At 37.6% G+C, this 26,929-nt stretch overlaps 1 protein-coding gene across 2 annotated transcripts in view; it reads left to right on the top strand.

Moving 5' to 3' along the window:
- LOC135197249 (inter-alpha-trypsin inhibitor heavy chain H4-like) overlaps positions 1–19,340 on the top strand; it is a 446,440-nt gene extending 427,100 nt beyond the window's left edge. Inside the window, exons 5-16 of one of the 2 annotated variants that reach the window (XM_064224345.1) lie at positions 868–1,030; positions 3,956–4,098; positions 4,997–5,113; positions 5,662–5,850; positions 10,796–10,912; positions 12,473–12,688; positions 13,920–14,090; positions 14,373–14,588; positions 14,937–15,020; positions 15,298–15,513; positions 16,366–16,524; positions 17,190–19,340. In XM_064224345.1, coding sequence (XP_064080415.1) covers positions 868–1,030; positions 3,956–4,098; positions 4,997–5,113; positions 5,662–5,850; positions 10,796–10,912; positions 12,473–12,688; positions 13,920–14,090; positions 14,373–14,588; positions 14,937–15,020; positions 15,298–15,513; positions 16,366–16,524; positions 17,190–17,225 — 1,827 coding nt within the window. In that variant the 3' untranslated portion in view covers positions 17,226–19,340. The remainder of the gene's footprint in view (positions 1–867; positions 1,031–3,955; positions 4,099–4,996; positions 5,114–5,661; positions 5,851–10,795; positions 10,913–12,472; positions 12,689–13,919; positions 14,091–14,372; positions 14,589–14,936; positions 15,021–15,297; positions 15,514–16,365; positions 16,525–17,189) is intronic. The other variant, XM_064224346.1, reaches the window with a different exon arrangement.
- Positions 19,341–26,929: the final 7,589 nt, after the last annotated feature.

Here is a 26,929-nt window from a genome sequence, read left to right as displayed (position 1 = left end):
ATATATATATATATTATATATCTATATATATATATAATATTGTGTGTACGTGCTCCTTGTCAGATTCATTCTACAGCTTTGCCTTCTAAATCAAGAACCTATTCTTGCTTTCCCTTCCTTTCTTTTCTGTCTTTGCTCTCTTGAGACGCAGCTCTTTCCGTCTTTAGCGACATTATATATATATATATATATATATATATATATATATATATATATATATATATATATATATATATATACACGTGCATATACTGTTTACTTGATATGTGTGTGTATCAATACATTTGTAATGAGTGTCCTATGGATCAATTTAATTTGAGAAGGATAATAGTACTGAAAAATATATAGCCAAATTAAAGCATATTGGTTAAAGCATTCATATATCAATGGGATCACATGAATCCATTTGATTTGGGAAATATCGTAAAATTGAGACAATGCGAAATAACATGTATATTGGTTCAGGTATTTACATCTTTGATCCAGGCACGAAAATTTATTGGTCTTTTTTCACCTCTTTATTTTTAACTGATGAGGAACATCTTGCCTCCTCCCTCATACACCTCGATCTCCCAGCATATGTTGCCTTGTAACTCGTACTTCAAACGCCATGACGTCATTGAAGGGTTTGCAGAATACTGAAAGCCCTTGGTTCTGTATTATGATCAGTTCCTGCTGCAGTGTTGGGGTCTGATTTCAAGTCAACGGGCTACTTTGATGTGTTTATTCCATGCGAATAGGTTCCAGGAGGTTTCAGTACTAGGTGAGACATCCCACATCAGATCAGGATGCTGCCCGCCAACCTTACCCTATTGCCTCATCATTCTCAGGTCCTCACGAAATTCTCTTGTTTTTGTTTTTCTTCAGGAGCTCCTGCAGCGTCGCCTGGGGGTATATTCCCACAAAGTGAACGTCCACCCGGGCTACCCCGTGAGAGACCTGTTGGTCGACATCACGATCCACGAAACCAGAGACATTAGCGTTCTGAAGGTGAAGAAGGTTCCCGGGGGACACGACTTCAGGGATGCAGGTAATTGAATTCTCTCTCTCTCTCTCTCTCTCTCTCTCTCTGTGTGTGTAATATATTGTTTTGTTGCGCAGAATATTAAAGTAAAGACGGAAACTTTAGTGTTTTTATGGAAGTCTGTCGCTACTATCGAAGTTTCCTTCGAGAGCTGTCTCTTGACATAAATTTGATTTTGAGCGCAAAAGTAATGTTACCCGTTTACTGCAAGTAATTAAAAAGCTTTAAACTTAATGAGAAAGAGGAACATGTATGTCTTTTTATTGTTGTAAATAGGTAATTGTAAATAATTATATATGTGAAAATATATTTATCCATTCATACGTAAATTATATGAAGTTTTTATACATCCCTGTTGTATAGGTATTATTTATATAAACGCGCCTAAGAGACACATAATGCATCTATATATATATATATATATATTATATATATATATATATATTATATAATATGCTATATATATATATATATATATATATATAGATATATAGATATAAGCGTTCCGAAGTATGGCGGTTACTAGTAACTCGAAAAATAGAAGACTTGTAGGAGGAAGTACATCTCAGGTGGTCCTTAAAATACTTTATTACAACGTTTCAAAACACAAAGGTTTCATTTTCAAGCTGTAAAGACATAAAACAATAAAATTAATATTAAAAGCGCTAAATTACAAATAAAAGGCATAATACATTATAAAGACAAGATAAAAAAAAATTAAAACTAGTTAGCAGAACCAACCATCAAGAGAGAAAGGAAGGACAGAAGTCAGAAGGAACAAACCAGAAATGACCGGCAACAGCTCACGTTAGGTAAAGAGTGGTCGAGGAAGACTGCGTGTTCAATTGAGGAACAAGCTGTTTAATAAACAAGGATTCCAGAATTGTCAGTAGTTTGCCATTCGGTGCCCGTCCCAATATTTCAAAATCTTTGTATTGTATATTCAGCTTGCATTTATTAGCGTGTTGTCTGATATTAGAAAATTCTGGATTAGCAAGTTTGTTACCAGTTCTATAGCTAACGCCCTTATGGCAATCAATTCTGACCCTCAGTAACCTCTGTGTGGATCCCACGTAGGTCCCCAGATTACATCTAGGGCAATTAAACTTGTACACAACACATGAGGTCATCAAAGGGTCAAGTTTATCCTTGAATTTAAACAAACTACCTAAACTGAGTGGGTTTGTTGGGATGATATTAAATCTAATAGCTGGTATATAATCAAATATGAGTTTCTTAGTGCATCGTAGAAATTTTTGTCATGGATTAAAGGTACATTTGCATAAAATGGAAGCTTAGGCACAGTAGGTAAGGAGACTTTTGGGATAAAAACGTTATTAAGAAGTTTACGAACATACCCGTGAAAAAGTGTAGTGGAGGAGCATTTTTTAGACACCTGTCCTTTGAGTTACCATCCGCTATTCTACAAAAGGTACGTTGACGATACCTTCGCGCTTTTTAAATCCAAGTACGATGCTGAAAGGTTTCTTCATTTCATTAATACGGCACACCCAAATATAAAATTTACTATGGAGTGCGAAAGTGATAATAAACTACCATTCTTAGATGTTTTAGTCTTACGACAATATGATCATTTTAATACTTCAGTTTACAGGAAGGGAACTTTCACAGGATTAGGTTCAAATTTTTATAGTCACTGTTTTTAAGGTTTTAAATTAAATTCTTTATCCACATTACTTCATCGTGCCTTCTCTTTGACATCTAGTTGGGAATTTTTTCACGAAGAAATCAACTTTTTACGTCAATATTTTACCAACAATTATTTTCCCACTACACTTTTTCACGGGTATGTTCGTAAACTTCTTAATAACGTTTTATCCCAAAAGTCCTTACCTACTGTGCCTAAGCTTCCATTTTATGGAAATGTACCTTTAATCCATGACAAAAATTTCTACGATGCACTAAGAAACTCATATTTGATTATATACCAGCTATTAGATTTAATATCATCCCAACAAACCCACTCAGTTTAGGTAGTTTGTTTAAATTCAAGGATAAACTTGACCCTTTGATGACCTCATGTGTTGTGTACAAGTTTAATTGCCCTAGATGTAATCTGGGGACCTACGTGGGATCCACACAGAGGGTTGTTTACTGAGGGTCAGAATTGATTGCCATAAGGGCGTTAGCTATAGAACTGGTAACAAACTTGCTAATCCAGAATTTTCTAATATCAGACAACACGCTAATAATGCAAGCTGAATATACAATACAAAGATTTTGAAATATTGGGACGGGCACCGAATGGCAAACTACTGACAATTCTGGAATCCTTGTTTATTAAACAGCTTGTTCCTCAATTGAACACGCAGTCTTCCTCGACCACTCTTTACCTAACGTGAGCTGTTGCCGGTCATTTCTGGTTTGTTCCTTCTGACTTCTGTCCTTCCTTTCTCTCTTGATGGTTGGTTCTGCTAACTAGTTTTAATTTTTTTTATCTTGTCTTTTATAATGTATTATGCCTTTTATTTGTAATTTAGCACTTTTAATATTAATTTTATTGTTTTATGTCTTTACAGCTTGAAAATGAAACCTTTGTGTTTTGAAACGTTGTAATAAAAGTATTTTAAGGACCACCTGAGATGTACTTCCTCCTACAAGTCTTCTATATATATATAGATATTATATATATATATATAATTAATTATATATATATAATATATATAATATATATATATGCATACACAATGCATACCAAATGAAACAATACAAAAAAAAAAGTCACAGAGGACAATAACAACTTATCAAATCTCCATTCATTATCCCCAACCCCATCCAGGACTTAACCACCCATCCAACTCTTTCGTCGTCAATTGACCCTTGTCTACGATGTGCTGCTTTATTTTATTTAATTTTCGTTTTTATTATTATTATTATTTTTTTTTTTTTACGTTTCCTCTGTGCCCGCAGTGTCGGAATGGCGCGAGGGAGCCAAGACGGCGCGGGTACAGTACGACCCCGACCCGGAGATGATGCCCAGCGACGGGGTCGTCCACGGGCAACTCGAGATCCATTACGATGTCGAGAGGTCCCTCGATACTGGCGACGTGCAGGTGCGTTGAGTGTGTGTGTGTGTGTGTGTGTGTGTATGTTTGAGTGTGTGTGGAGGGCTAAAACTGGGTAGTTGGAATGCGTCCTTGTTTGGGGGACGGGGAGAGGGGGAACTAAAACTGAGTAGTTAGAATGCGTCCTTTTTTCCCGGAAGGGGAGGCGGGTATCTACTACTTGGTAGTTAGAATTCGCCTTTTTTGGTGGGGGTGGTGGGTGGAGACCTTAAATTTTTGTTTGGGGAGGGGAGACTAAAACTTTGTAAAGGGAATGCTTGCTTTGTTTGTGGGGGTTGGGGGTGTGGCTGAAACTTGGTAGTAGTTGGAATGCGTACTTTTTTTTAATATTAAAAGAATCTATTCACCTTATCATTTGAAGTTATGTAACCTGGAATCATTTAATTTTCCTGGAATTATATTATTGGCCAATAAATACAGAACCTTTGTTTTTGGGGTGGGATTAAAAAAGCTGTTGGTAAAACAAAGCAAGGAGATTAATTAGTAATTTCTTTTCATTTACACTGCTTACATTACACTATGTATTGTAACTAACCAAATGTTGCAACCTTTTGACTTCCTGTGACAATTTCTTCACTAAATTTGTTGTTGAAGTAGTTATAATACCTCAAGTTTTAGTATCAATAATTTCTAGGTCATTTCAGTGTTCAACATTACCTCCACAATTCTTACCTCTAAAGTTCTTTGACAATATTTACGATCTTCAGTTTGTCAACAACATCTCCACTTCACTGGATGTTGAAGTAACCCGAATAACAGAAGTTTTAGCACCAAATATATTTAGATAATTTTAATGTTCAACATTGCTTCCATACCTTCGTGAGTCTTAGTTAGTCTGCCTCACTTGGCAACAGTGTCTTCCATAACCTGGACCTCCTTTTTCCAGATTGAAGAGGGATATTTCGTCCACTTCTTCGCCCCCGTGGACCTTCAGTACACTCCGAAGCACATCACTTTCCTGATTGACACTTCCGGCTCCATGGAAGGAAGGAAAATCCTGCAGGTGGGTAGGAGGGCATTATGAGGAGGGGTGAGGAGGAGGAGGAGGACAATTACCTCACATGATTTTCCTCATGGATTGGTCAGAGCTTTTTTGCCAAATAATTAAACTTAATTTTTTTTTTTACCAAAAAGGAATTTCAAGCTTGATATCTAACTTTGTCATTGATGTTTATTATGTAGCAATTATGAAGGCGCCTTTTTATACAATCTACCTTGTTTGGTTATTGGAGTGCCTTTTTATAGTCGTTTGTAAGTTTTTTATTTATACAAAAATCAGAAAGCCTTGTATTCCACTCAAAAACTATATATGTATATATATATATATATATATATATATATATATATGTGTGTGTGTGTGTGTGTGTGTGTGTGTGTATGTGTATGTATGTGCATGCATGCATACGTATACATGATGTAAACACATGCATTAATATTAGCCCGCTCGACTTGCTATTCATGCAGACGACACCTTTTGCCCTGCTATAGTCAGTCTTATTTATCATTTATCTTCCAAAACCCCTTCATCACTGAATGCCCTAACTCCTGCAGGTGAAGGACGCCCTTCGGCACATCCTGACGGAGCTGAACGCCGGGGACACCTTCAACATCATCCACTTCTCCGACGGTACGGATCGCCTGGGGACGATGCGCTACTCAGGGACGGCGGTGAGGAAGGCCAAGAAGTTCATCAACAGCCTCCAGGCCGAGGGAGGAACCAATATCGATCTGGGCTTAAAGGTTAGAGGCTTCCCCCATTCAAAGGTCACTTTGCTTATGTTAACCAAAGAAAAAAAATGAATGATCCAAGGTGAGGAATGTTGTATATTTTGAATTACGTGAAATTTTATTTTTATTCTTATCTTTAACTTCGGTGGTTCAGTACGTTGGGCCGTTACTTGTACATAGAGCAGTAATTCAAAATGATGAGAAAACTTTCCTTTCCTTCTATATGTGTCAAGATTATTTATTTATTTTTATTATTATTATTTTTTGCATGAGTGAAGTGGAATATAGCGTTAATTAAGGTCTGGTGATATGGCGTTTTTTTATATATATAAGTATAAAAAGTCGCAAATCGTAGTGTGGGAATCAAAGTGTCTAACAGAATATGATAAACGCAAAAATTTCCAGTGTACTGTTTACAGCACTATCAAGTTCGTGGAAACTTTTCAGGTATATGATATATCATATCATTTCGTTTCATTTACTTCACTAATTTATTTGTTTACTTATTCATTTTTCATCACCAATATTCTTAGTTCCCTACCCGCTCAGATGCAATCCTCAGTAACTTGCCCTTATCAGCATAAAAAAAGAGCTATGGGATCAGAGATTGTATTTACGAATCAATGGGGAACATTTAAAACTTAAATCGTTTAAACTTTATCTGAATTCCAGAAGTTTTACTTTTATAAAATTCGAATGTGAATCTGGACCCATTTGATTTTCTTACAAGACCTCTACAGTAAACTAAAAGCTGAGGGGAAAGTTAGTAATTGTAGCTTTCTTTGTTATCACAAGACCAAATCAGCTGTATGAAAGCTAAGAGTCAAATAGAACGTATTATTTGATAAAAAGTTTGCTCTTTAAGTGAGTAACTAATAATAAAGTTATTCTCAGTATTTTGAAAGTCAAGGGTAGTAAAGTTGAACGCTTTTTATTTTTCCCTCAAGACCCTTCCAGGACGCTGGAAGCTGAGGATGAATCGTGACATCCTCTAATTTTTTTTAATATTATCACGAGACCTTGATTAATCCACAGGTAGAATGAATATGACTTAGCAAATGGGACGTCTGAATCTGGTTCAATAATTCTCGTTCAAAGTTCTGTCAGTCAAGTGTTGTTGTTTACTCAAAAGAGAAGTCTGTCCAGAAGAGTGTCAGTTGACGCTTTCGATATTCTAGTTTCTACTCTTCTTTAATTCACTGCAGCTTTATTTCTCCTCCCTCCCAGTTTAGTTTTTCATTTCCCGTCCTCTCCTCTCTCTCCTCTCCCTCTCCCCCCCCCTCCCTCCCCTCTCCTTCCCCCTCTCTCCTCTCTCTCCATCCATCTCTCTCTCTCTCTCTCTCTCTCTCTCTCTCTTTCTTGCTGTACGAAATGTGGATGAACATCAGGCCAGAAAAGGACGTTTTGTTTGCTCCGAGGTGACAACCAGCACTCAGTGTCTGTTGATAGGCATTTGTTTAAGTTTTGTGATTGCAGGTGGAGTGCGCGTTCAGCTTCAGGTTTATGATTTATGAAAATTATTTGACAAGTATATGTTTTAAATTACCTTTGTGTTATATATACTTTTAAGGCACAGAGAACATTTATCTCTTATGGTTTGAAAACGTGTTTTCAGAATTCCGTTTTTTTGTTTTTGGAGGTCTGTTTACATTTTAGGCCCATGTCAATTTTTACAGATGACACCACTACCCTCTCACATAATGTTCTCACTAGACAGCGTTTTCAGAAACTACTACTAGGTACTACCACCACGAAAACCTTCCAATACGGTTGCTGGGAAACTTGGTGCTCTAATTTTGTCTTCTTCAGATGTACTTTTAACTTTCAAAGCCAAAATTTAAAAGCCAGAGATCTGGGAACGAAAGGAATTGGGAATGGAGCATCAGAGATAGACAGTTTATCAGCTATCAGACTTAGTAATAGATACGTTAAATGGTTTGGAAGTAAAAAAGACGTCAATAAAACCAATGAATTTATTTTTTAATTATTGCTTCGCTCCCAATTCTTCTTCGTTCCGGTACGGGACATTGAAAGGTGTCTTTATTTTGCAGAATTATTATGATTAGTGTTTTTTAATGGAATTACTACTATTGGCAACTTATGTGAGGACCTGTGTCACGTGAGAAAGTGTAGGAATATAGATTTATATACTGTATGGCTGAAAGGATAGCATTCATTGTGTATGTATGTATATATGTATTTATATTGATGTAACTTATGAATGAAAAGTATTGAGGAAAGTGCATTGTTCCATTGTATACTTGAACATTACCTGAAAAATTCATGAATAAACTTATAAATATATAATATAATATATTATATATATATTATATATATATACTATATATATATATAATATATATATTATATATATATAAAGTGAAGTATTGAGGAAAGTGCATTGTTCCATTTTATACTTGAACATTTACTGAAAAATTCATGTTTGAACTTCATGAAAGATCACATTACGAGTAAATCTTTTATCATGAGACACTAGTGATTCCTAATTCATCAAATACGTGTTAGCTGCCAATGGTGTCTTTGTGAAGAAAACTTACCTTTCTGTTGTAGTGTTTGCAAGGGATCAATTAGTGTATTTTTATTGATGAGTTGTGTATAGGTAATTGCCTCTCGTCTTGAGCCAGAAAAAGTAGTTTCGAACCTTGCAAAAATCGTAGCATTCCTCGTGACAAGAATGACAAAATCCTTCAAAGTGGAAATAAACTATTCTTCATAATCAAGGCTAAATATATCTTCAAAAAAATTTTTTTTTATAATAAAATTCCCAGTTTACAGAAGCAAGATTTGTTCATGAGAAGTGGAGCACATTTTTTCACAAGGAATACGAAATTACCCTCGTGAGTGGAGGCAAAGCTCATTGTTTTTATTTTTAAATTGGCAGAAATTCCTTAGCAGAATTCCAATGAATTTATTAGAAAAATCGAGTATAACTGTGGTGAAGGCTATAATTTATTAAGGACTTCTTGAAAGCCATGGGTAAGGGTGATGAAAAATGTAAACAAATATGAAAAAAAAAATGTAAAACGAAGGTGTGCTGGATTGACCATAGAATATTATGTAGAAGTATGTGGCCTTTGTTTTAATTACAGATTTCGCCAAACTAGCCATGAGAAAATTAAAGATTTTCTCGTTTCAATTTCACTCCAGCAGAAGATTTCACAGAAAATTAAATTCCCCAGGAGGAGTAAGAGATAGCCACGGCCATCTGGCGGCTATCAATACCCTCAAAGCGTAATGAGGCTATTCTGACGATGCTGATAGCCACGTGATTGGTAGCGCGAGAGGTGATCATCGATAAATCGCACAAATTGCCCTCGGGTCGTTAGCCAGCAGATGGAGGCTGGTTAAGAAAGATGTGTGTGTGAGGCGATTAGGAATTGTCCAGTCGACGTGAGATCAGCAAAAACCAAAAGTGGTTTTGAGCGCCTCAGTTGCGTGATCGGTATGATCTGATCTTGGCCTTCCACCTCGGTGGCCGCGAGTTCGATTCTCGTTCATTCCACTGAGGGGTCAGAGGTGTGTATTTCTGGTGATAGACGTTCACTCTCGACGTGGTTCGGAAGTCACGTACTTAAAGCCGTTGGTCCCATTGCTGAATAACCATAGGTTCCATACAACGTAAAAACACCATACATACAAACAAACAAACAAACAAAAGTGGTTTTGTACCTGGTGATGCTGTTTCAGCCTAGAAGGGCTCCAAGTGTACAGAGAGGGCAAGGAGTGGGCGTCAGCGAAACGGGGAAAATGTCGGAAAATTCAAAACAGATTTTCGAGCTGTTCTCCAGGAAAAGAAAAAGAGTAATCCTCCAGACCCCGCAAGCAGTAATGTGCCACGCAGTGCTCTTCGGGACTCGAGAACACCGAAGAAAGCAGAGAAGAGAGAACGAAAAGGATCGGCATTATTCTTTCTCTCTTTATAGTGAGACCTAAAATTGGGGGAAAACTCGGAGTTTGTAACGAGGAAACAGCCTCTGGAATTTAGACGAAGTTTTGGAGACTAACGAGGAAATGTAACAAACTCCTATTGTGTGTTTTGGGGTGGGAAATGAGACAGAAAATGTTACAGGAATTTCACATATATATGCAGATCGAGCTGAAAGTGAACTCTGTAGTTGTGCTTTTCTATTTCTGGAGCAGTGTTAGGACGAAAAGGGTTTCCAAACTGCTTGTGGATTTTTTCAGTATTATGTTGCCACCGAGTGACATATAAAGTTGTATATAATGTTATGAAGGTATCATGGAAAATACATTGTTTTAGATGTCGAGTGATTTACTTGTGAAATTTTATAGTGTTTCGTGGTGCATTTAAGGATACCTTAAAAAGGGATGATTTTTCCAAATGAAGATTTCCTCCACTCCAGTGCCAGTTTATGAATGAAGATCTCATCCACTTTTTTTTTAAATTTATGTAGCTCTGTTTAGCCTGTATGATATTTCTTACATTCAGTGTTGTCTTTTCATTCTTGAATAGTGACCTTAACACACTAGATTATCAGTACGAGTGACGTGACGTGTGTTCATACTTCATTATCTTGTTTGGTGATGAGGACGTGAGAGAGAATGTGATGTCCACCTGTGTCCCTGGAGTATCTACACTATGCCCAGGTGTCCTAATCCAACAAACTATATTCACACAAATGTCCAACAATGTACACACCCTCAGACGCCAGTGGAAATGTCTCTACATATGTTCCTTGACGGAAGCTCATTTAACTGGTGAGGTCTCGCTACCATCTGAAGAGGGTTCGTGGAAAACAAGAGAGTGAGAGAGAGAGAAAGGGAGAAAGAAATGAAGTGATAGCAGTAATGATGATGATGATAATGATGGTGGTGGTGGTGGTGGTGGTGAGACTCATGATGATGATGATGATGATGGTGATGAGAGGCGCTCACATGTGCCTAAGGTGGTATTTTTTTCCCATTCCTCCCTCAGATGGCGCTAGGACGGCACCGGCCTCCGCCCCAACCCCATTACCATCCCAATTATGTGCAAGCATGTACAGTGAAAGGGAAGAGCATTGGACGCAAACCGAACCTGTCCAACCGACCGGTAAAGACTCGTCAGAGGACCAGAAAGACGAATTTCATTCCATCTCAATCAATGCCTCCTCTTCCGTTGTGTTTCTCTCCCCCTCGCAGGAGGGTCCTCCTCGAAGAAGTAGCCTCTTAGTCCTCCTGAGACTGCTGGCGGATTCTTCCTGGACGTCCTCGCTCTCTGTCTCTCTGTCTCCCTCTCTCTCTCTGTCCATCTATCTATCTACTATCAGTATTTTGGGGATGATGACGGTGTTGTCTTTGTCTTCACACAATGGGACACTTTGTCACCCGCAAAATTCCTTTCATTTGTGTACTGGATTCCTCTTTGTTTGTTGGCCCCTTTTTGTAGGACGTGTCCTCTTTTAAAAAGTTTTCATGTCAGTCCTGATGTTGACATCCGACACTCTGCCTCTCCGGGCACCAAATTTTTTTTTTTTTTGAGTTTTCTGTGTCACTGGTAAAACTCCTAGAGATCTTTGAATGTTAGAGAGACATCTCAGTATCTAAATGGCTTGTCTTTACTCGTTAAAATCCCAAATTGTCTTTCCGTTTAATCAAGAGAGATTTTCCGAATAAGTTCACGCAAGGCAGAGACATCCCTGTCGCAACCCAATATTCTGATGCACATTGACTCTACCAGTACTGATCATACCCACCTTCCAAGTTCTCCTCCACGTCTTGTGTCCAGACACTCCTCTAGCCACGAAGTCGAAACACTTCCCCGTAGCCACTCCTTTGCATTGCGCATTCTGCGGCCAAGAATAAGAAACGAGAGTAAAAAAAAAGTTTATTTTAGACTGTTTTCCAAGATAAATCATAGAGTTTTATGTCCTCTAGTTCATATAATGGGTAATCATCCCACAAGTTCTTCCATCGTTTCTGTTCTTGGCAACAATGGCAATTATCTCTTTTTGTTATTCCATTTAAACCAAAATGACCACATTACCTGTTGTGTCGAGATCGAGGAGGTTTCTCACCTATAGTCCTTCCCTCCCTCTTTTTCTCCCTATCTCATTCCCACCTCTTACACCCCCCTCCCCTCACATGTGCACTTCCAAACCACTGTTCTCTTTCCTTTCTTCTGATCTTTTTAAATACCACATTTTCTATTGTTTCAGAGCCATGTTTGTTCCGCTGCGGAACGAGTTTTTTTTCTTTAGCACTGCACCTCACCCAGGCACTGCACCAATCGCACGAGCACTGCACCATTGATTCTGCACAGTACCGTGTCTTGCCACTGCACCATATTGTTAAATTCACTGATTGTCTATGTACTATATGTATCTTGATTTCTTTTTTTCCCATGAGCACTCAACGAACTCAATTGTATTCGTCAAATTCATTTGACTCGTATGTCTCACTAACCAGATGAGTAATCTTATATTATTCCTCACTGATATACCATTTGTTAAATTGTAAGCAAAGAATATACGCATATTTCCAACGCTGCTTTTGCTAATGATATACCTTCACCGTTAAGCCAGTAACGACGCCCTGTTTTAACCCACCAGGCAGTGAGTCGCTGAACTTTGCCTCTCAGAGAATGACCCGTCACTGCTCATTTTACTTCCAGGACTCCTTCGACCAGAACCTAGAGCACCTGGTCACAGGCTCCGTCAGACCCCACATCATCATCATGTTGACGGATGGGCAGCCCACAGCAGGAGTGACTCACGCCACCAATATCCTGCGGAACGTCAGGGAGCGCAACAAGGACAAGGCGGCTGTGTTCTGCCTTGGCTTCGGGCGAGGGGCGGACATGCAGCTTCTGGAGAGGATATCTCTGCAGGTTTGTTGTCCAGGATTTGGGTTCTTCCTCCTTACATTCTTAGTCAAGTCATTTGCCCTGCAGGTTGCGTGTATTTCGACAGAAACAGAAAAGCTTCCCTTGATAGGGTATAAGTAACCAGCTTCTTTCTCTTCACCATGATTATCAAGTATTTTTTATTGTCTTGCTGTAGAAGTGAAGAAACATGTCTGATATTAAATTCAAGAATGCTCAAGTTATCTTTAGGTTTTTCATGGCAGCTTGGATTTTTGTGGTATCTTAATAGATGAATAAATTGTTATGTTGAAGATGAAGTGATTTGCATATCTGAAAATTTTCAAAACACAGGCTGCCAATTAGGTGCTATGGGCATCCAGGTCCCGTGCAGCGTTATCAGAAAATGTTATCTGAATCGATTGTGTTTGAAGCATTCACTTAGAAAATCAGAAGCAGAAAATGTCCAATCGCCGACCAGTTACAAGTTACAAGGGTCACAGAGTTAATCAGAAGCAGAAAATGTCCAATCCCCAACCAGTTACAAGGGTCACAGAGTTAACTGATACGCAACGGGAAATGCTCAGTGTGGCCTAACTGAGTGTTAAAAATGTAATCAGTGCATTTTATTGTAGAATTTGGGATGGGCTTACTTTGTGGTGGTCGTTTAGATCCAAATATAAGATACGCAAGTAGAGTAAGGTACGAAACATATTCAGCAAAAACCAGTGCGAGAAATAAAGACAATTAGACCCTTAGGCAGAAAGTAGAGCTCCTGTAATGTAATGTATACAAGAAAACCCTTTTTCTGCTTTTTTACTGTTGGGAAAATATCATTAGAAGATCCACAGCAGTGAAGTGATTGGTTAAGATTAAATTTCAGTAAAATATGTATCACCAAAGGATCTGCCTGATCAAAATATTGTATCCAAATCTATAATTTTGATAATCCTTCTACCATAGCAAAACCTGTTCTTAACCTAAGAGAAATGTTGCTAAAGAAATTGCACGTGCAAACTGGTAGCTCTTGGAATGTGCGCTGCAATGGCTGTTTATTATCCTCTGATACAAAGCTTTTGAAATCTCTTCCTGCTTTTGTTTGTCTTGCCTCGTAAGCTTTTTAACTTTAAGAGGCTGAGTCTCCTTCGCTTTCTTTTCAATTTCCTTGATTTCATTTTTGGGTCTGGGCTGGACAGGGACATCTGGTTGCTCGTCCCATAATCCTTTACACTGGCTAATAAAAACCTGTGTTTTTCAGAATCGTGGCACCTCCAGGAAGATATACGAAGACGAAGATGCCGCTGACCAACTCAAAGGGTTCTACGAGGAGCTGTCGATGCCTATTCTCCTGGATGTCCGCTTCAGCTACTCTGATGATGCTGTTGTGCTTGACAGTGTTACAAATACACACTTCTACAACTATTTCCATGTGAGTGTGAGGAAGTGCTTCCTTCCCTGTTGTCTCGCTTAACCGAAATTAAGGCTCTTTGAAGTCAAAATATTCGTTTTGATGATCCATTCGGTTACAGAGTTTCATTCAGTCACTGAAGATGCTTCTGCAGTAAAGCAGTATTCCAGAATCAGCGACTGAAACGTTTTGTGAGATTATTGAAACACTGTTGATTGCTGACATTAGTTGTTAATATTCTTCAGTAAAGTTTGTAGTATATATATGTATATACTATATGTATATGTTCATTGTCATCTTCAGGGGACAGAACTAGTGGTGGCAGGCCAGACGGAAGCCGAGCAGCCGAGCGGTCTCCGTGCCAACATCACCGGCCAGGGACGCAATGGTCAGTTCTTCATGGGTGTCACAGATTGGAACACTGTCCTCCCTCCCGACCACCACTTGTTGGACCACCTGCACCTGGCTCCTACTCCCAGGAACTTCATCAAGAGGCTCTGGGCTTTCCAGAAAGTGAAGGTGATTACAGCCTGTTAAATCTACATCATTTTAGTTGATTTTAGCTTTCTTTTTTAGTACCTACGTCTTAAATGATCAAGTTATTAGCACTGCCTCAGTGGTGTGGTCAGTTTGGTCTTAGCCTGCCACCTCGGTGGCCGCGAGTTCAGTTCTCGGGCATTCCATAGAGGGGTGAGAGATGTGTATTTCTGGTGATAGAGGTTCACTCTCGACATGGTTTGGAAGTCACGTAAAGACGTTTGTCCCATTGCTGAATAACCACTGGTTCCATGCAACGTAAAAACACCATACAAACAAACAAAAAAGTTATTTGCAAGTAAAGGAAATTAATACTGACTTGTTTTCCAGGATCTCTTATCAACAGAAAAGGCAGCTAAGGGAAATCACGAAAAAGAAGTAGCGAGGAAGAAGGCTCTGCGAATCGCATTGGAGGTCTGTAGTATTCTGTACATGTTACATAGGGTCAGTGTGTGAATATTTTACAAATAGTGTCAGAATGTAGTGGAAGTAAGTGATTGCACTGATTGTCTTTTACTTTTTTGTGTATTTCACACCTGAATGGCCCATACATATGTAAAATTACTTCAACAATTACTGCATATGGTCTGATTTCTCTTTTTTATAGATTTTAAAGGACACTGATTCTCTGAAAGCACAACATAATCAAGTAAGATTTATATTATATCACATTATATGTATTGCATTACAGCATCACTTTGTGACTCCACTCACGTCGTTAGTCGTGGTCCAACCTGACAAAGAGAACTGCAAAGACTACGAAGATGACGAAGAAGAAGAGGAAGCTGAGGACCAACACGCACTGACTCCTCCTGAAGAAGAGATGACCGATGGCAACGGGAGCGTTAGCGTCAATCTGGACCCGCAAGATTCTGTCGTACGGTCCTTCAACCCAAAATCTATCCAGGTTGGTTTGTCATTCCTTGTGTGATGGCCATAGCTGAATAGATGGGGATAGTTTGGGTTCACGTATTGCCTCAGGACTACCTAATAAACTATTGCTTTGATGCCAGGAGAATTGCCATGCCATCTTGTCAGTAAACCCACGTTGAATCAACCATCTTTGGCATCCTATCATCTTTTGCTACTTAGTTTACGTTTTGTTTCCTAAGAACCAAGCCTTAATGGACTGGGTCATGACATGTTGATACTTAAGAACAGGTGCCATCCAAGAAGGGGTTTTAAGGGAGCCAAGTGTCACATGGGTAAATAATAGTGTTTTGTTCAAAGCACAGTACCAAGGAGATACATGAATTATAGTTATTTTCATGCAAAGTAGTAGTAGACAAATGCGAATCACTTCGTATCATTGTTCTTGTCTGTCAGTAATGGAATGGCCCTTGAGACAATGGACCCTAGTCCAATCTGCCATTAATAGAGTATAGGGTGCATAACTCAAAATTATGCCAATGTCTGCAATTGGAGAGATCCATCTAGGCTGGTTAAGATCAGGCAACTGTAACCAGGAGCGGTATAGGGTCTAGTTTTAATAATTTCCACCTCAGTCTTTATATAGATCCTGTTAAATACAGGCTGTTAAACTAATTTTTCAGTAACAGCTTCTTAGATACTTGATGTTAATCGGTAACTTTATTTAGTAAGCATTAAGTGAGATAACATCATGACAGTATCTTAACCCATCCCTAAAAGTTTTGGCCACTGAATGTCCATTGTGTTTTCCAAACCTGATTCGGGAATCATTCTCAGTGGCTCCTTAGTTATTAGCCTTTGTTTTGATTTCTCAAATTCTCTTTTATAGGTTCTCAGTGATCAGGGTGACTACTCGGACTCCGATGTCGAAGGCTTCAACGATTTCAACTACATGAACTTTGGATCCATGTCACTGGCGAATGATAGTGGACACTCGATATTTCCTAGTGCGATGATGCTAATATTATCCATCGTCTTTCATACTATAGTGAGTCAGGTATATATATATATATATATATATATATATATATATATATGCTTTTATTTGTTTTTCATATAGAATCTTGTGATGCACATGACACTACGGGACTTCAAATCCAAAAGGAAAAATCCATTTGGGGTTTGAGGCTAACATACAGTAGGTTGGGTTGAGGTTTCAAATTGTTCTTTATTTGGGATCTAGGCTTAGTCGGGAAAGCACATCCAAAATGTGTGAGGAAAGCTTGAAGTTAAGAGGTCACCATTACAATTACACACACTTATATATACTAGTGTGGGTGTGAAAGAGATAGGCAGAGAAACCAAATAACAAGTTATAATAACATATTTTTAAAAATTCAAGTGTCATCAAAGGAATACCAGAAACATTTAGACCTTGGCTTATGACCAGGTTATGGTTCAAACTTAAGCTTTTAAGACACTTCAACCTTCCAGCCACATTACCAGTTTTTATAAATTAATCACTGCAAATCTCTACTCCATTATAATGCCACTCGCTTAGTCAATTTAATTTTGAAAAATGTATACTGAATGGTTTTATAAGTAAAACTTCCCAAATATCTTAAGCTTATGGCTCACTGAACTTCAAATGTGACCTCGAGCTTATGGCTAGTCACTGAACTACAAATGTGACCTCTGTTCTCTTCATTTCAGGTATTGGCACTGGGTATACATCTGCCCATCAAATGACACCTCTCCAGAGAAGGAACGACTTGATCCAGGACGAGAATATGACGTAGGACTACTACTAACCATTGCTGCTATTACCACTTTTTATCACTATACTACCAATTCCAAGGCTTTGAAAGTGTTTTAGCTTTTGCAAACTCATAGGATGTCCCCGGAGGAGGGACGGGCAAAGCGACACTGTTGGTCGACAAAAAAACTTAAAAAAAAAGAATAAATTTATAAATTCGTTCAGCATCAAAGCTTCGAAACGAGATATATATATCGAAAATCTTTCTCCAAAATGCCAGGGGAAGAGTTGTTTTTTTAAATCTTGACAGTTGACTTGATATTCCAATATTATTCCAGTTCGAAAACTTGAGTTGAAAGTAGCCAATGTAAATTCAAAACTTGATCACTTGAGAATGTGTCAATGTTTAACAGGTTATTAGAGGATTTTCTCATTCTCTCACTGTCTCTCACTCACTCTCTCGTCGTCGTCTTCTCAGAAAGACGTGAGAAGTATTGCCTATTTATTGTTAGATTTCTCGATTATCTCTCAAAAATAATAATAATAATAATAATAATAATACTAATAAACATGTCAGTGCTCATAGCAATATCGTAGTCGAGTTTGTTACAGCTTATCGGGAACAATATATAGATTAGCTCTTTTTTAAGTGAACTGTTCTTTGTACCGTAGTTAAGAGGTCATTATTTTTTTGACTGCCTGCAGTAGCTACTCAACACTACTCCTAATTGAACCTTGAGAAGATTAAAAAAAAAAAAACAAGAAAAAAAGGGAAGTTTCGTACCATCCCGATATTCCTCATTGGGGGGAACCATGCAGACATTTTTTTAGATACGAGAGAAGAAATAAATTTAGGTGTTACAAGCTAAGATTGTTTTCCATTTCTGGCTTTTACTCATGTCGTCTCTCTCTCTCTCTCTCTCTCTCTCTCTCTCTCTCTCTCTCTGTTTTTTCTACCATTTAGCGTGGATTTTGTATACACTTCCAAGATGCTTTTTATCACTCTTATGACTAGTGAAGATGTCTTGAAAAAAAAAAGAAGACAATCCCGAAGGTATCTTGTTACACTGCGAGGAAGCAGCCTCTCACTTATCTTCCAAGAGTAGTTGAGGAGATTGGCCGGAAGTCTAGGGAGGAAACCTTGGGTAGGACGCAACAGTCTCTCCCCTTGGTGTCTTCCCCTCGTCTTTGAAGTTGTCGAATGGTGTATAGTACTGCAATCAAAATTTCCCGAGTGGCCTGTGTGGTTCACGCCAAGGGGGTGTAGTCACTGAAGCAGAGTTGGGATAAAAAAAAAACGGATAAAAAAAGAGCACTATTTTATTTTTCATGTACATAAAACATTTACCTGGGATACTGCCAGTTGGTCAAGATACATAGGACATTTAAACAGAAAAATAATAAGAGTTCGCAACACTTCAAGTGGATATAACTCTTCGCCGTTGTTTTAACATTTCCTAGTGACATTCTGAACAGGAATAATGACAAGGCTTCCATATGATTTTTTTACAGTTAGGTGAATTAACTCACTTTGTTTTTTGTTTTTGTTTTTTTCTGCAAGAGTGGGAGTCCACCTCTCTCGCTAAGTCAAGGGTTCAGGTTATTTGCAGATGAAAGAAACGAGAAGAGTTTCAAGGGCTGTCGTACCCGTCTTGTTAAGCTAGATTTAGAAGTAGGTATTCCCCAGTCATTACTCTGAAGGCAGTTAAACTCTAGGCTGTAGTAAATTCATGAAATACTGCAAGATTAAGAAGCGTACATTGCTTTGCCTCCAGAAAGTTTCTTCGGTATTGCTATAAAGGTTGGAATATTTTAGAAAGGAAATATTTGCTTTTTATTTCATTGTGTGGAGGTCGAACTTTGTGTCCAATAGATTTTTTTTTATTTTTCTTTTTTTAAATATTTGACATCTTCCAGTTCATTTATGACTTCAGTATTGTTATTCATTACAGTTGCGTAGGGAATTTTATGATTGAAATACGTACATTGTTCTCAGTTATTCTGGTTAGTTTATAAACATATATAGACTATATGGATATATGTATATACAAACAGTCGACCCCTGTGATTCACGGGGGATGCGTACCTCAACCCCCCGCCCCCCCAAATAGCTGAAATCAGCAGATACTTATAACTGCCCTTTTCGATCATTCAGATACCAAAATAAAAAACCCCAAAAAATGCTTATACCTGAGTATTTTAATAGTTTTATCACAAAAAGTGCATTTAGTCACGAAAATGATATGAAAATACAGTAATTAGTGAATATTTCTCTATGTAAAATACCGCGAATATGCAAATTTTCCACGAATAATCTGGATACGTGTCCCACAGGAAAATCCGCGAATAGATGTGGCCGCTAATCCGGAACCGCGAATAGGGGGTCCACTGTAGTATTATTTCTATAATTGATTTGACAGTATTTCCTCTGAGAGCAAGCAAGGGGAGAAAAGATCCCTCCAACCTGATATTAAAAAAAAAAAAAGAAGTCAAAGTTCGATTCCAATTGAGAATAAGTGAATCACATTGCGGAGTGTTCTGTGAATGACCAAGCGGACGTTTATTCTAAAGAATTCTTCAGGTTTTGTGCAAGGGAATTTAAAGAGTCATCAATTACTGCTGGAGGCAACCAGTGACAGAAATTTAAAAAAAAAAAGGACTCGAGGCTTCTAATAACCCACAATTGCAGTATTAGTTCTTGATAGGTTAGGTTCATATAAAAAAAAGAATAATATCTATTTAGTACCATAGGCGTTTATAGTTTTTACATTACCGCTATATTTTCCTATGGATGTTGTTATATGATGAATAGTTTATTAGGTGGGTTTCTGATTAAGGGTAATTGCAGTTGATGAACAACGTCTTCATCGCTAAAAATTTCCTCCTTTTCTTTTCATAGGCATTTGGGTTTGCGGTTTTCTACCCGTAGTTATTAAGGCGAATAATTCCATTCCTTCCTCATCTTGCTTTGTCCCGAATGATGCATTTGGATTCAAGAGGAAATGAATTGACAGGAAAGTGTACATTCAATTTAGGTCCAAGAGGATCTGTATTTACAAGAGAGTGTACATTCAATTTGGGTCCAAGAGGATATGTATTTACAGGAGAGTTTACATTCAGTGTGGATCCAAAAGTAATACTATATCAATAAAGCGTATATTTAGGAAAGAAGCATTTGGCTCTTGAAGGAAAATAGGACCTGTATTTAACAAAGTGGACAGTAAACGTTTGATTGAAAAATGTGAAATTTTAAATGAAGTCCACATTCTAGGACTTGATTATTTTCCTGATCATATGCAGCAAAGCATTGGTGCGTCTGAGCACTGCACAGATTACTTAATGAATCAAAGTCCATTACTTACGGTTTAGCGCCAACGATTGTGGATTTAGGAATGAATCATTCAATCCCTTTCATACCAGACACAAGAGCAATGACTTTAGAAGCAGCTGTGTTAATAAGTGCATGAAAACAGAGAGAGAGATCTCGTAATCAAAATGCTCTTACCATATTGATTGGGGGTCACTTTTACAAGGCCCTGTAGAAGCCTAAATGGTTAAAGGACATGTTTCTTGAAAGTAGCCTCATTCTTAAAAGTGTAATATTGTAGTCATGTTAGAAGTTGTAGTTTAAGAAAAAAGGCATTTTATAGTCAACGCACAATACTTCCAACGTTAAGTATATATATAATATATATCAAAGGTGGGCTTTGAAATATGAGATCTGAGGTCGCCATCCCAGAGAAGACATTCTCGACCGCGTTTAATTAAAGCAAGATGAGCCACGGAATTGACGAGGCGCAGAGGCGGTTCCCTTTCTATTCCACAGTGTTTGTACCAAGTGGTCATCCTTAGCATTTTTTAGTCAGGGAAAAGTAGGTGACTTAGATAGTACGTAATCTCACACGTCGTTTTTTCCATATTGTAAGACATTGTAAGACATTTTCTGAATGACTTTCATAACTGTTCATCATAGGTATTTCATTGTAGTCGGAAGTTATATATATAAAAAAGAATTTTTTTGAGAGGACTATTTTTTATCGCGAAGCGTTACATATATAGGTTTGTATTTTATGAATTCCGTTACACTGTATTTCTCGCAGTTGAGAACTTTCTATAACTATGGCATAAAAGTGGTGGTCCCCGTTTAAGTTTGGGTATGCAAATGAGGGGCAATGGCTGGAGATTTTGTCGAAGAAAAAGTGACATTAAATTTTTTAAAAATTAGTATAATTTTGGACAAATTTTCAGGTGTCATTACTAATCAGTAACTTATCACATAATGCATATATATATAATATATATATATATATATATATATATATATATATATATATATATTATATATATATATATATATATATATATATATATATATATATATTATATATATATATATATATATATATATATTATATATATATATATATATAATATATATATATATATATATATATATATATATATATATCTATATATATGCACACACACATATATATACATACACATATATATATATATATATATATATATATATATATATATATATATGTATATATGTGTGTGTGTGTGTGCACAGGCAGTGCCCAGTTATTGGCGGTCTCGGTTAATGGCGATCTGGTTTTATGGCACTTGTTTAGTGCCATAAAATCAGCAATTTATGGCGCCATAAGTGCCGAGTTTCGGTTATCGGTGCCATATGGTGCCGATAATAGAGTTATGGTACTATAACATGCCTGACAGAGGCACCATTAACCGGATATCAGCACCATAAGCGCAAACAATCGCCAAGTTTCTTTTAATGGCGGTTTTCGCTTATCAGCACCCTGCCGAGAAAATGGAACACCCGTCGAGAACAGAACTCTCGTCGAGAAGAGAACACCCGCCGATATCTGGGGACTGCCAGTATATAGTGCACTTCAGTGAGTGAAACAAAATACTCATACGAAATTTCAGTCATTCTGCTAGTAAAGATTTGCATTAACATTTGAGGTTAATAATAACGTGATCCATAATTCACATCCTGTTCCTGGAACTATTGTACCCAGTTCCTAGTTGAGGAATTCAAAATGAATTATATAAAAAAAGATGGAATAGCCCGAACCACAGGGATACATCCCATAGAAGCCAAAGAAGGCCGCCCTTGTTGTAGGCGTGTCGGTCGAAATTCGTCTTTTCTCTCTCTCCACCTTTCATTTATATCGCTCGTTTTCATGATTACTCGAATCCACTGAAAGATACTCATTCAAATCGGTTCTTTGTCTTTCCAGGTCATCTTTTGTGCTCTTTTGTGAATTCGTCACTTTTCGGGTTCTTCGTCTTTCCAGGTCATCTTTTGTGAATTCGTCACATTTCGAAAGACGAAAAATAATCCCCATTACCGGCTTTTTCTTCTTCTTTTCTCGGCTAGAGAGAAATCTGTTCAAAACAAGCAGCCATTTCCTTTTTGAATTTTCTCTTCAATTTTTTTCAAAATACAGGTGCTTTTTAAACCCCCGTGATGATGGCTGCTGCTGCTGCAGTTCGTACCAGTGGAAGAAGATTTTTAACTTTAAAAAAAAAATGAAAGAAAAGCTAAAAAAAATATTAAAAAATTAAATGAATAATTGTAATTTTTAAGTGGGGTTGTTTAAGGCGTGGGAAGTGCTTATTGTTTTTTTGTTTTTTTTCTTGCCAAAACTGCCAGACTTATGGAAGACTAATCTTTGAAAAAATGAATGGGAAGACTTTAGTGGGAGATTAGCCTTTATCAATAGAAGGGCTCGTGGGAGAAGGACCCATTGTGAATGGTGAGTTACATGGGAGACTTACAATGATTAGATAGGTGTATGGGGAATCTTACCCATGGTCTACCCCATCGCGGTGAATGGGAAAGTGTCAGGGATAATTTCACATAAGTTGGGAGCCATATGGAAGAGTAGCCTGTTATCTTTGAGAAAGCTCATGAGAGACTCGAAATAGTCTGTTCCATGGGAAACTGAAATTGTGTTGTGGGAGACTAACCTGTCGGTTAGTGAGAAGGCCTTGGAACAGTCAGATGATTAAATAGCAAGGCTTAGGTAGATTGTCCCACTGCTAGGTTGGAAGGCGTATGGTAGACCTTGAAATGGCAAACAGAAGGGCTTTTGTAGGAGACAGACTTAATGGGAAACTGTGGAGGTGTGAAACAGTTGAACAACCGTCCATACCGCTGAGAATAACCTCTTTGTTTATCTCCATTTACCTGGAGACTTCTCGAAGCTTTAAAAGAGATTTTATTCATGTTTCTTGTTTACATAGAACTCAAATTTTAAAAATAAAAAAAATAATATAAACTTTTAAGATTAAATAAAAGTGTTCTTTGAAAGTGATCAGCGCAAATGTGAAACAGGCAAAAAATGTCTAAAAAAAAAAAAAGTATTGAAGTCATTTCGAAGCTGACGCTTTTTATAATATTTTTTTTCTCGAGTCAAAGGAAAAGAAACATAGCTTATCGTCTACCAGACTGTTTGTTTCCAGTCAATAATAATTCTCTTTTTTGATTCTAGTTCCACATCGTTCCAGAATCGTACTATTGTAGTGTTAAGGCCGATTATTATTATTCTCTTCCTCCTTCAAGTCCTGACACAAAGAGGTCGAAACGTTTTATCATGCCCCCTTTTTCCTTGTCGTGTAAGGTCTCTTCTTTTGTGGGTGTTTTTCGAAGTCGTTGTTGGTGATGTATACATGGGTGGGGGTGTTATTGGTACATCTAAGAAGGAAATAATATTTCAAGTGTTCATAGTGTACTCTTGGTGTTGTACATTGTTTTAAATAAAGAAATCTAGTTACTCATTTGTTTTATTTTGTTCGTCTGCTCCTCATTGCTAAACTTCTCATTTATCTAAGGGTAAATTACCCCTGCTGATATGATTGTAACTAATGGATGGTTTGGAACAGAGGCTTCCTCCATTTACGATTCGCTCGTTGGATATCGGTTAAAGATATTTATTGCCAGCTAAATAAAACAAAAAAAATGTTCGTTTTAACACTACACAGCAATCAACATTCATCACTTAAGTAGACTACAGGTAAGTGGCTCTAATTCCCTGTCAGCTTTCTCAGTTGGCTTTATTTCTGATCATTTTTTTTTATTTTAGCCCAGTTCTATTGCCATAGTGAATTATGTCTGTGGTAATATTATTGATTACATGATATGATATCAAGTATCTCCTTGGCCAAATGGAAATTCAATTATACTAATCCCATGTAATGTTTTAAACAGGGATTTTGAACCTGATAACTGTATTCCAGTAGACCCCCTTTACTCAGCATATAAAAAAAATTACTGGCATACGCCTATGTCAGCGTCTCAGTTGCGTGGTTTGTATGGTCTTTACCTGCCACCTCGGTGGCCACGAGTTTGATTCTCGACCATTCCATTGAGGGGTCCGAGATGTGTATTTCTGGTGACAGATATTCACTCTCGACATGGTTCGGAAGTCACGTAAAGCCGTTGGTCCCGTTGCTGAATAACCACTGCCTCCATGCAGCGTAAAAATACCATACAAACTATAAGCTTATGTTAGTTTATTTTTGTATTATACAAAGATTTCTGTTAGAGTTAAAGTTTTGACACCAGTGAAAAATGGCAAAACATTTTATCTAGAAAATCAAAAAGGGTTTTGTACATTCATTCCAGCAGATTTTATTGGCACTGAAATCAAAGAGAGTATCTCAGCAATAAAGGTCTCTTTGACCGCAAATATTTTAAAAGACTGACAACTCGTGAAAATGAGATAGCTACTGAAAGGGTCAGCAGCATAAACGTCATCAGGATAAACCGTTGACCTTGTGACCCTGTGACCTAGAGATCGAGATAAAGGACGAAGCATCTGTTGAAATAATCGTATTGGATAATTGTTGCCTTACTTTACAGTACTACTACAGGTGTTTCTGAAATATAATGGCTCGCTTTGGCGAATGTCATTAAACTTTTCAATTTAAGACTTCGAGGTTTTATTCTGTCATTTTAATTTTCTTCCAATAGTTTTAATAAAAGTAATGTCCTTAGATATATTAAACACCTTAAGGTTATCAGCTTCAAGTCTATTTCACATTCACCATGATGACTGAAATGCCAACTATTTTGAGATTAAACGTTAGGTGGATTGTAAATGTCTTATTTAAACCTAACTTTACTTTGAAAATCTTACATTGTTCAAGAAATTTCGTTGTGCAAAACATCTTGTACTTTAGGAAATCCTATTCTCTAAGGTTGCTTTCAACCTCCCAAAGCGTTATTGAAAAGCTACCTTTTGGATCAAGGAAACATTATTTCAAATTATGGTAGTTGGCTTGAAAGTCTTTCGTAAGAATATTGTTTCTGAAAGTTCCATAAATTTTTGGAAAGACCCGAAGCTTATGAATCCAAACTATTTCAATTTTAGTAAATACTTTCGTCTATTGATGTTATACTAGTTGATCTCTGGTAACATTTCCTGATTAAGAATATTTTTAAATGACAACGACTGAGAATCAATGTTTCAAGCGAATAAAATACAAAACTACTAAACGGTGGACGATCTTTCACATTTATCATTGAGAGGAAACCTATTGAAGTGAGGTAGTTCGTCCTCTATAAGCGTCGAATGTGTTGCCTCTTGCTTTACTGTGCAACAACAAAGCACGGTTGTCTTACTAGTGAGGAGTCATCTCTCACCGGAATGATGATTTCTGTGAACGACGCCTTCCCCTCTTTTTGTTAGATCCTGTTTTTGGGGGGCAGCGCCATCAGTGCACCGCGTGTGGTGTACTGTAGACATCTAAAGGTCACTGCACCGTCCTTTCGTCGCCTAGCTGCATCGACTTTTCATTCTTTTACTTGACCCCCATTCCCACTTCCTTTCTTCGATGATATCATCCAATCTGCCCTAATAATCACTTCTCAGTGCAAATGTCGGGGTTTCTCTCAGTTCCAATTTTGGTTAACTGGGCTGCATCGCATTCGTGATTTCTTTATTTTGCTGTCAAGTCACTCCACGGTCAGTTATTATTGGGGGTTCAGGGTAACCTGGCCTGAGTACTTCGAGGTAGATAAGTGAACTGAAACCAAGCAACCTCAACTGTTTTCTTAAGCAGTGAAACTCCCCAGGCGCCGAGAAAACATGATATGATTCCCATTGCTTTGGGTATTATTTTACTTTGGTACCATCCGTCCATATTAGATTTTTCCCCTTGTCCGTAAGTTTCCTTAGTAACACAATACAAAAATCATACTAAAACCTATTACAAAACTTATTTTTATCAAGATATTTGCCGATGAATGTTTAATGATTTTATCGGCATATTTGCCGACGAATGTTGTTACTACCACACAGATTTTGTAAGTTGTTTGTTTGTGTTTCGACTGTCACAAAATCGATCAGATTTTGTTGCCCCATTGTATTGTGGGTAAAAAATTGGCTATTGTATCGAGCGTCTCTTGTTAATTTCCTCTGGAAATATGGTTGTGTAAACAATGCCGAATCGTGATTGGTTCTTATGTTCCAAGTCTGACTAAATTTAGAATTCAGATATTGCAAGATCTCGATTCTGATCAAGGTAAGGCTTATTGATAGTTTTTCAAGAAACAACACTCTAGTTAATAGGACTTGGTAACCAAGATTTAGTATAGAATCCAAGGTAGTCTCTGCCCTCATGACCAAGTAAGAACCAGGCACCATAGTTTAGGTTAGGCTAC

This window comes from Macrobrachium nipponense, chromosome 18 (assembly GCF_015104395.2).
Source record: "Macrobrachium nipponense isolate FS-2020 chromosome 18, ASM1510439v2, whole genome shotgun sequence".
NCBI classification, from domain to species: domain Eukaryota; kingdom Metazoa; phylum Arthropoda; class Malacostraca; order Decapoda; family Palaemonidae; genus Macrobrachium; species Macrobrachium nipponense.
Note: the sequence above shows the minus strand (reverse complement) of the source record. Positions and strands in the feature narration are given on the sequence as shown.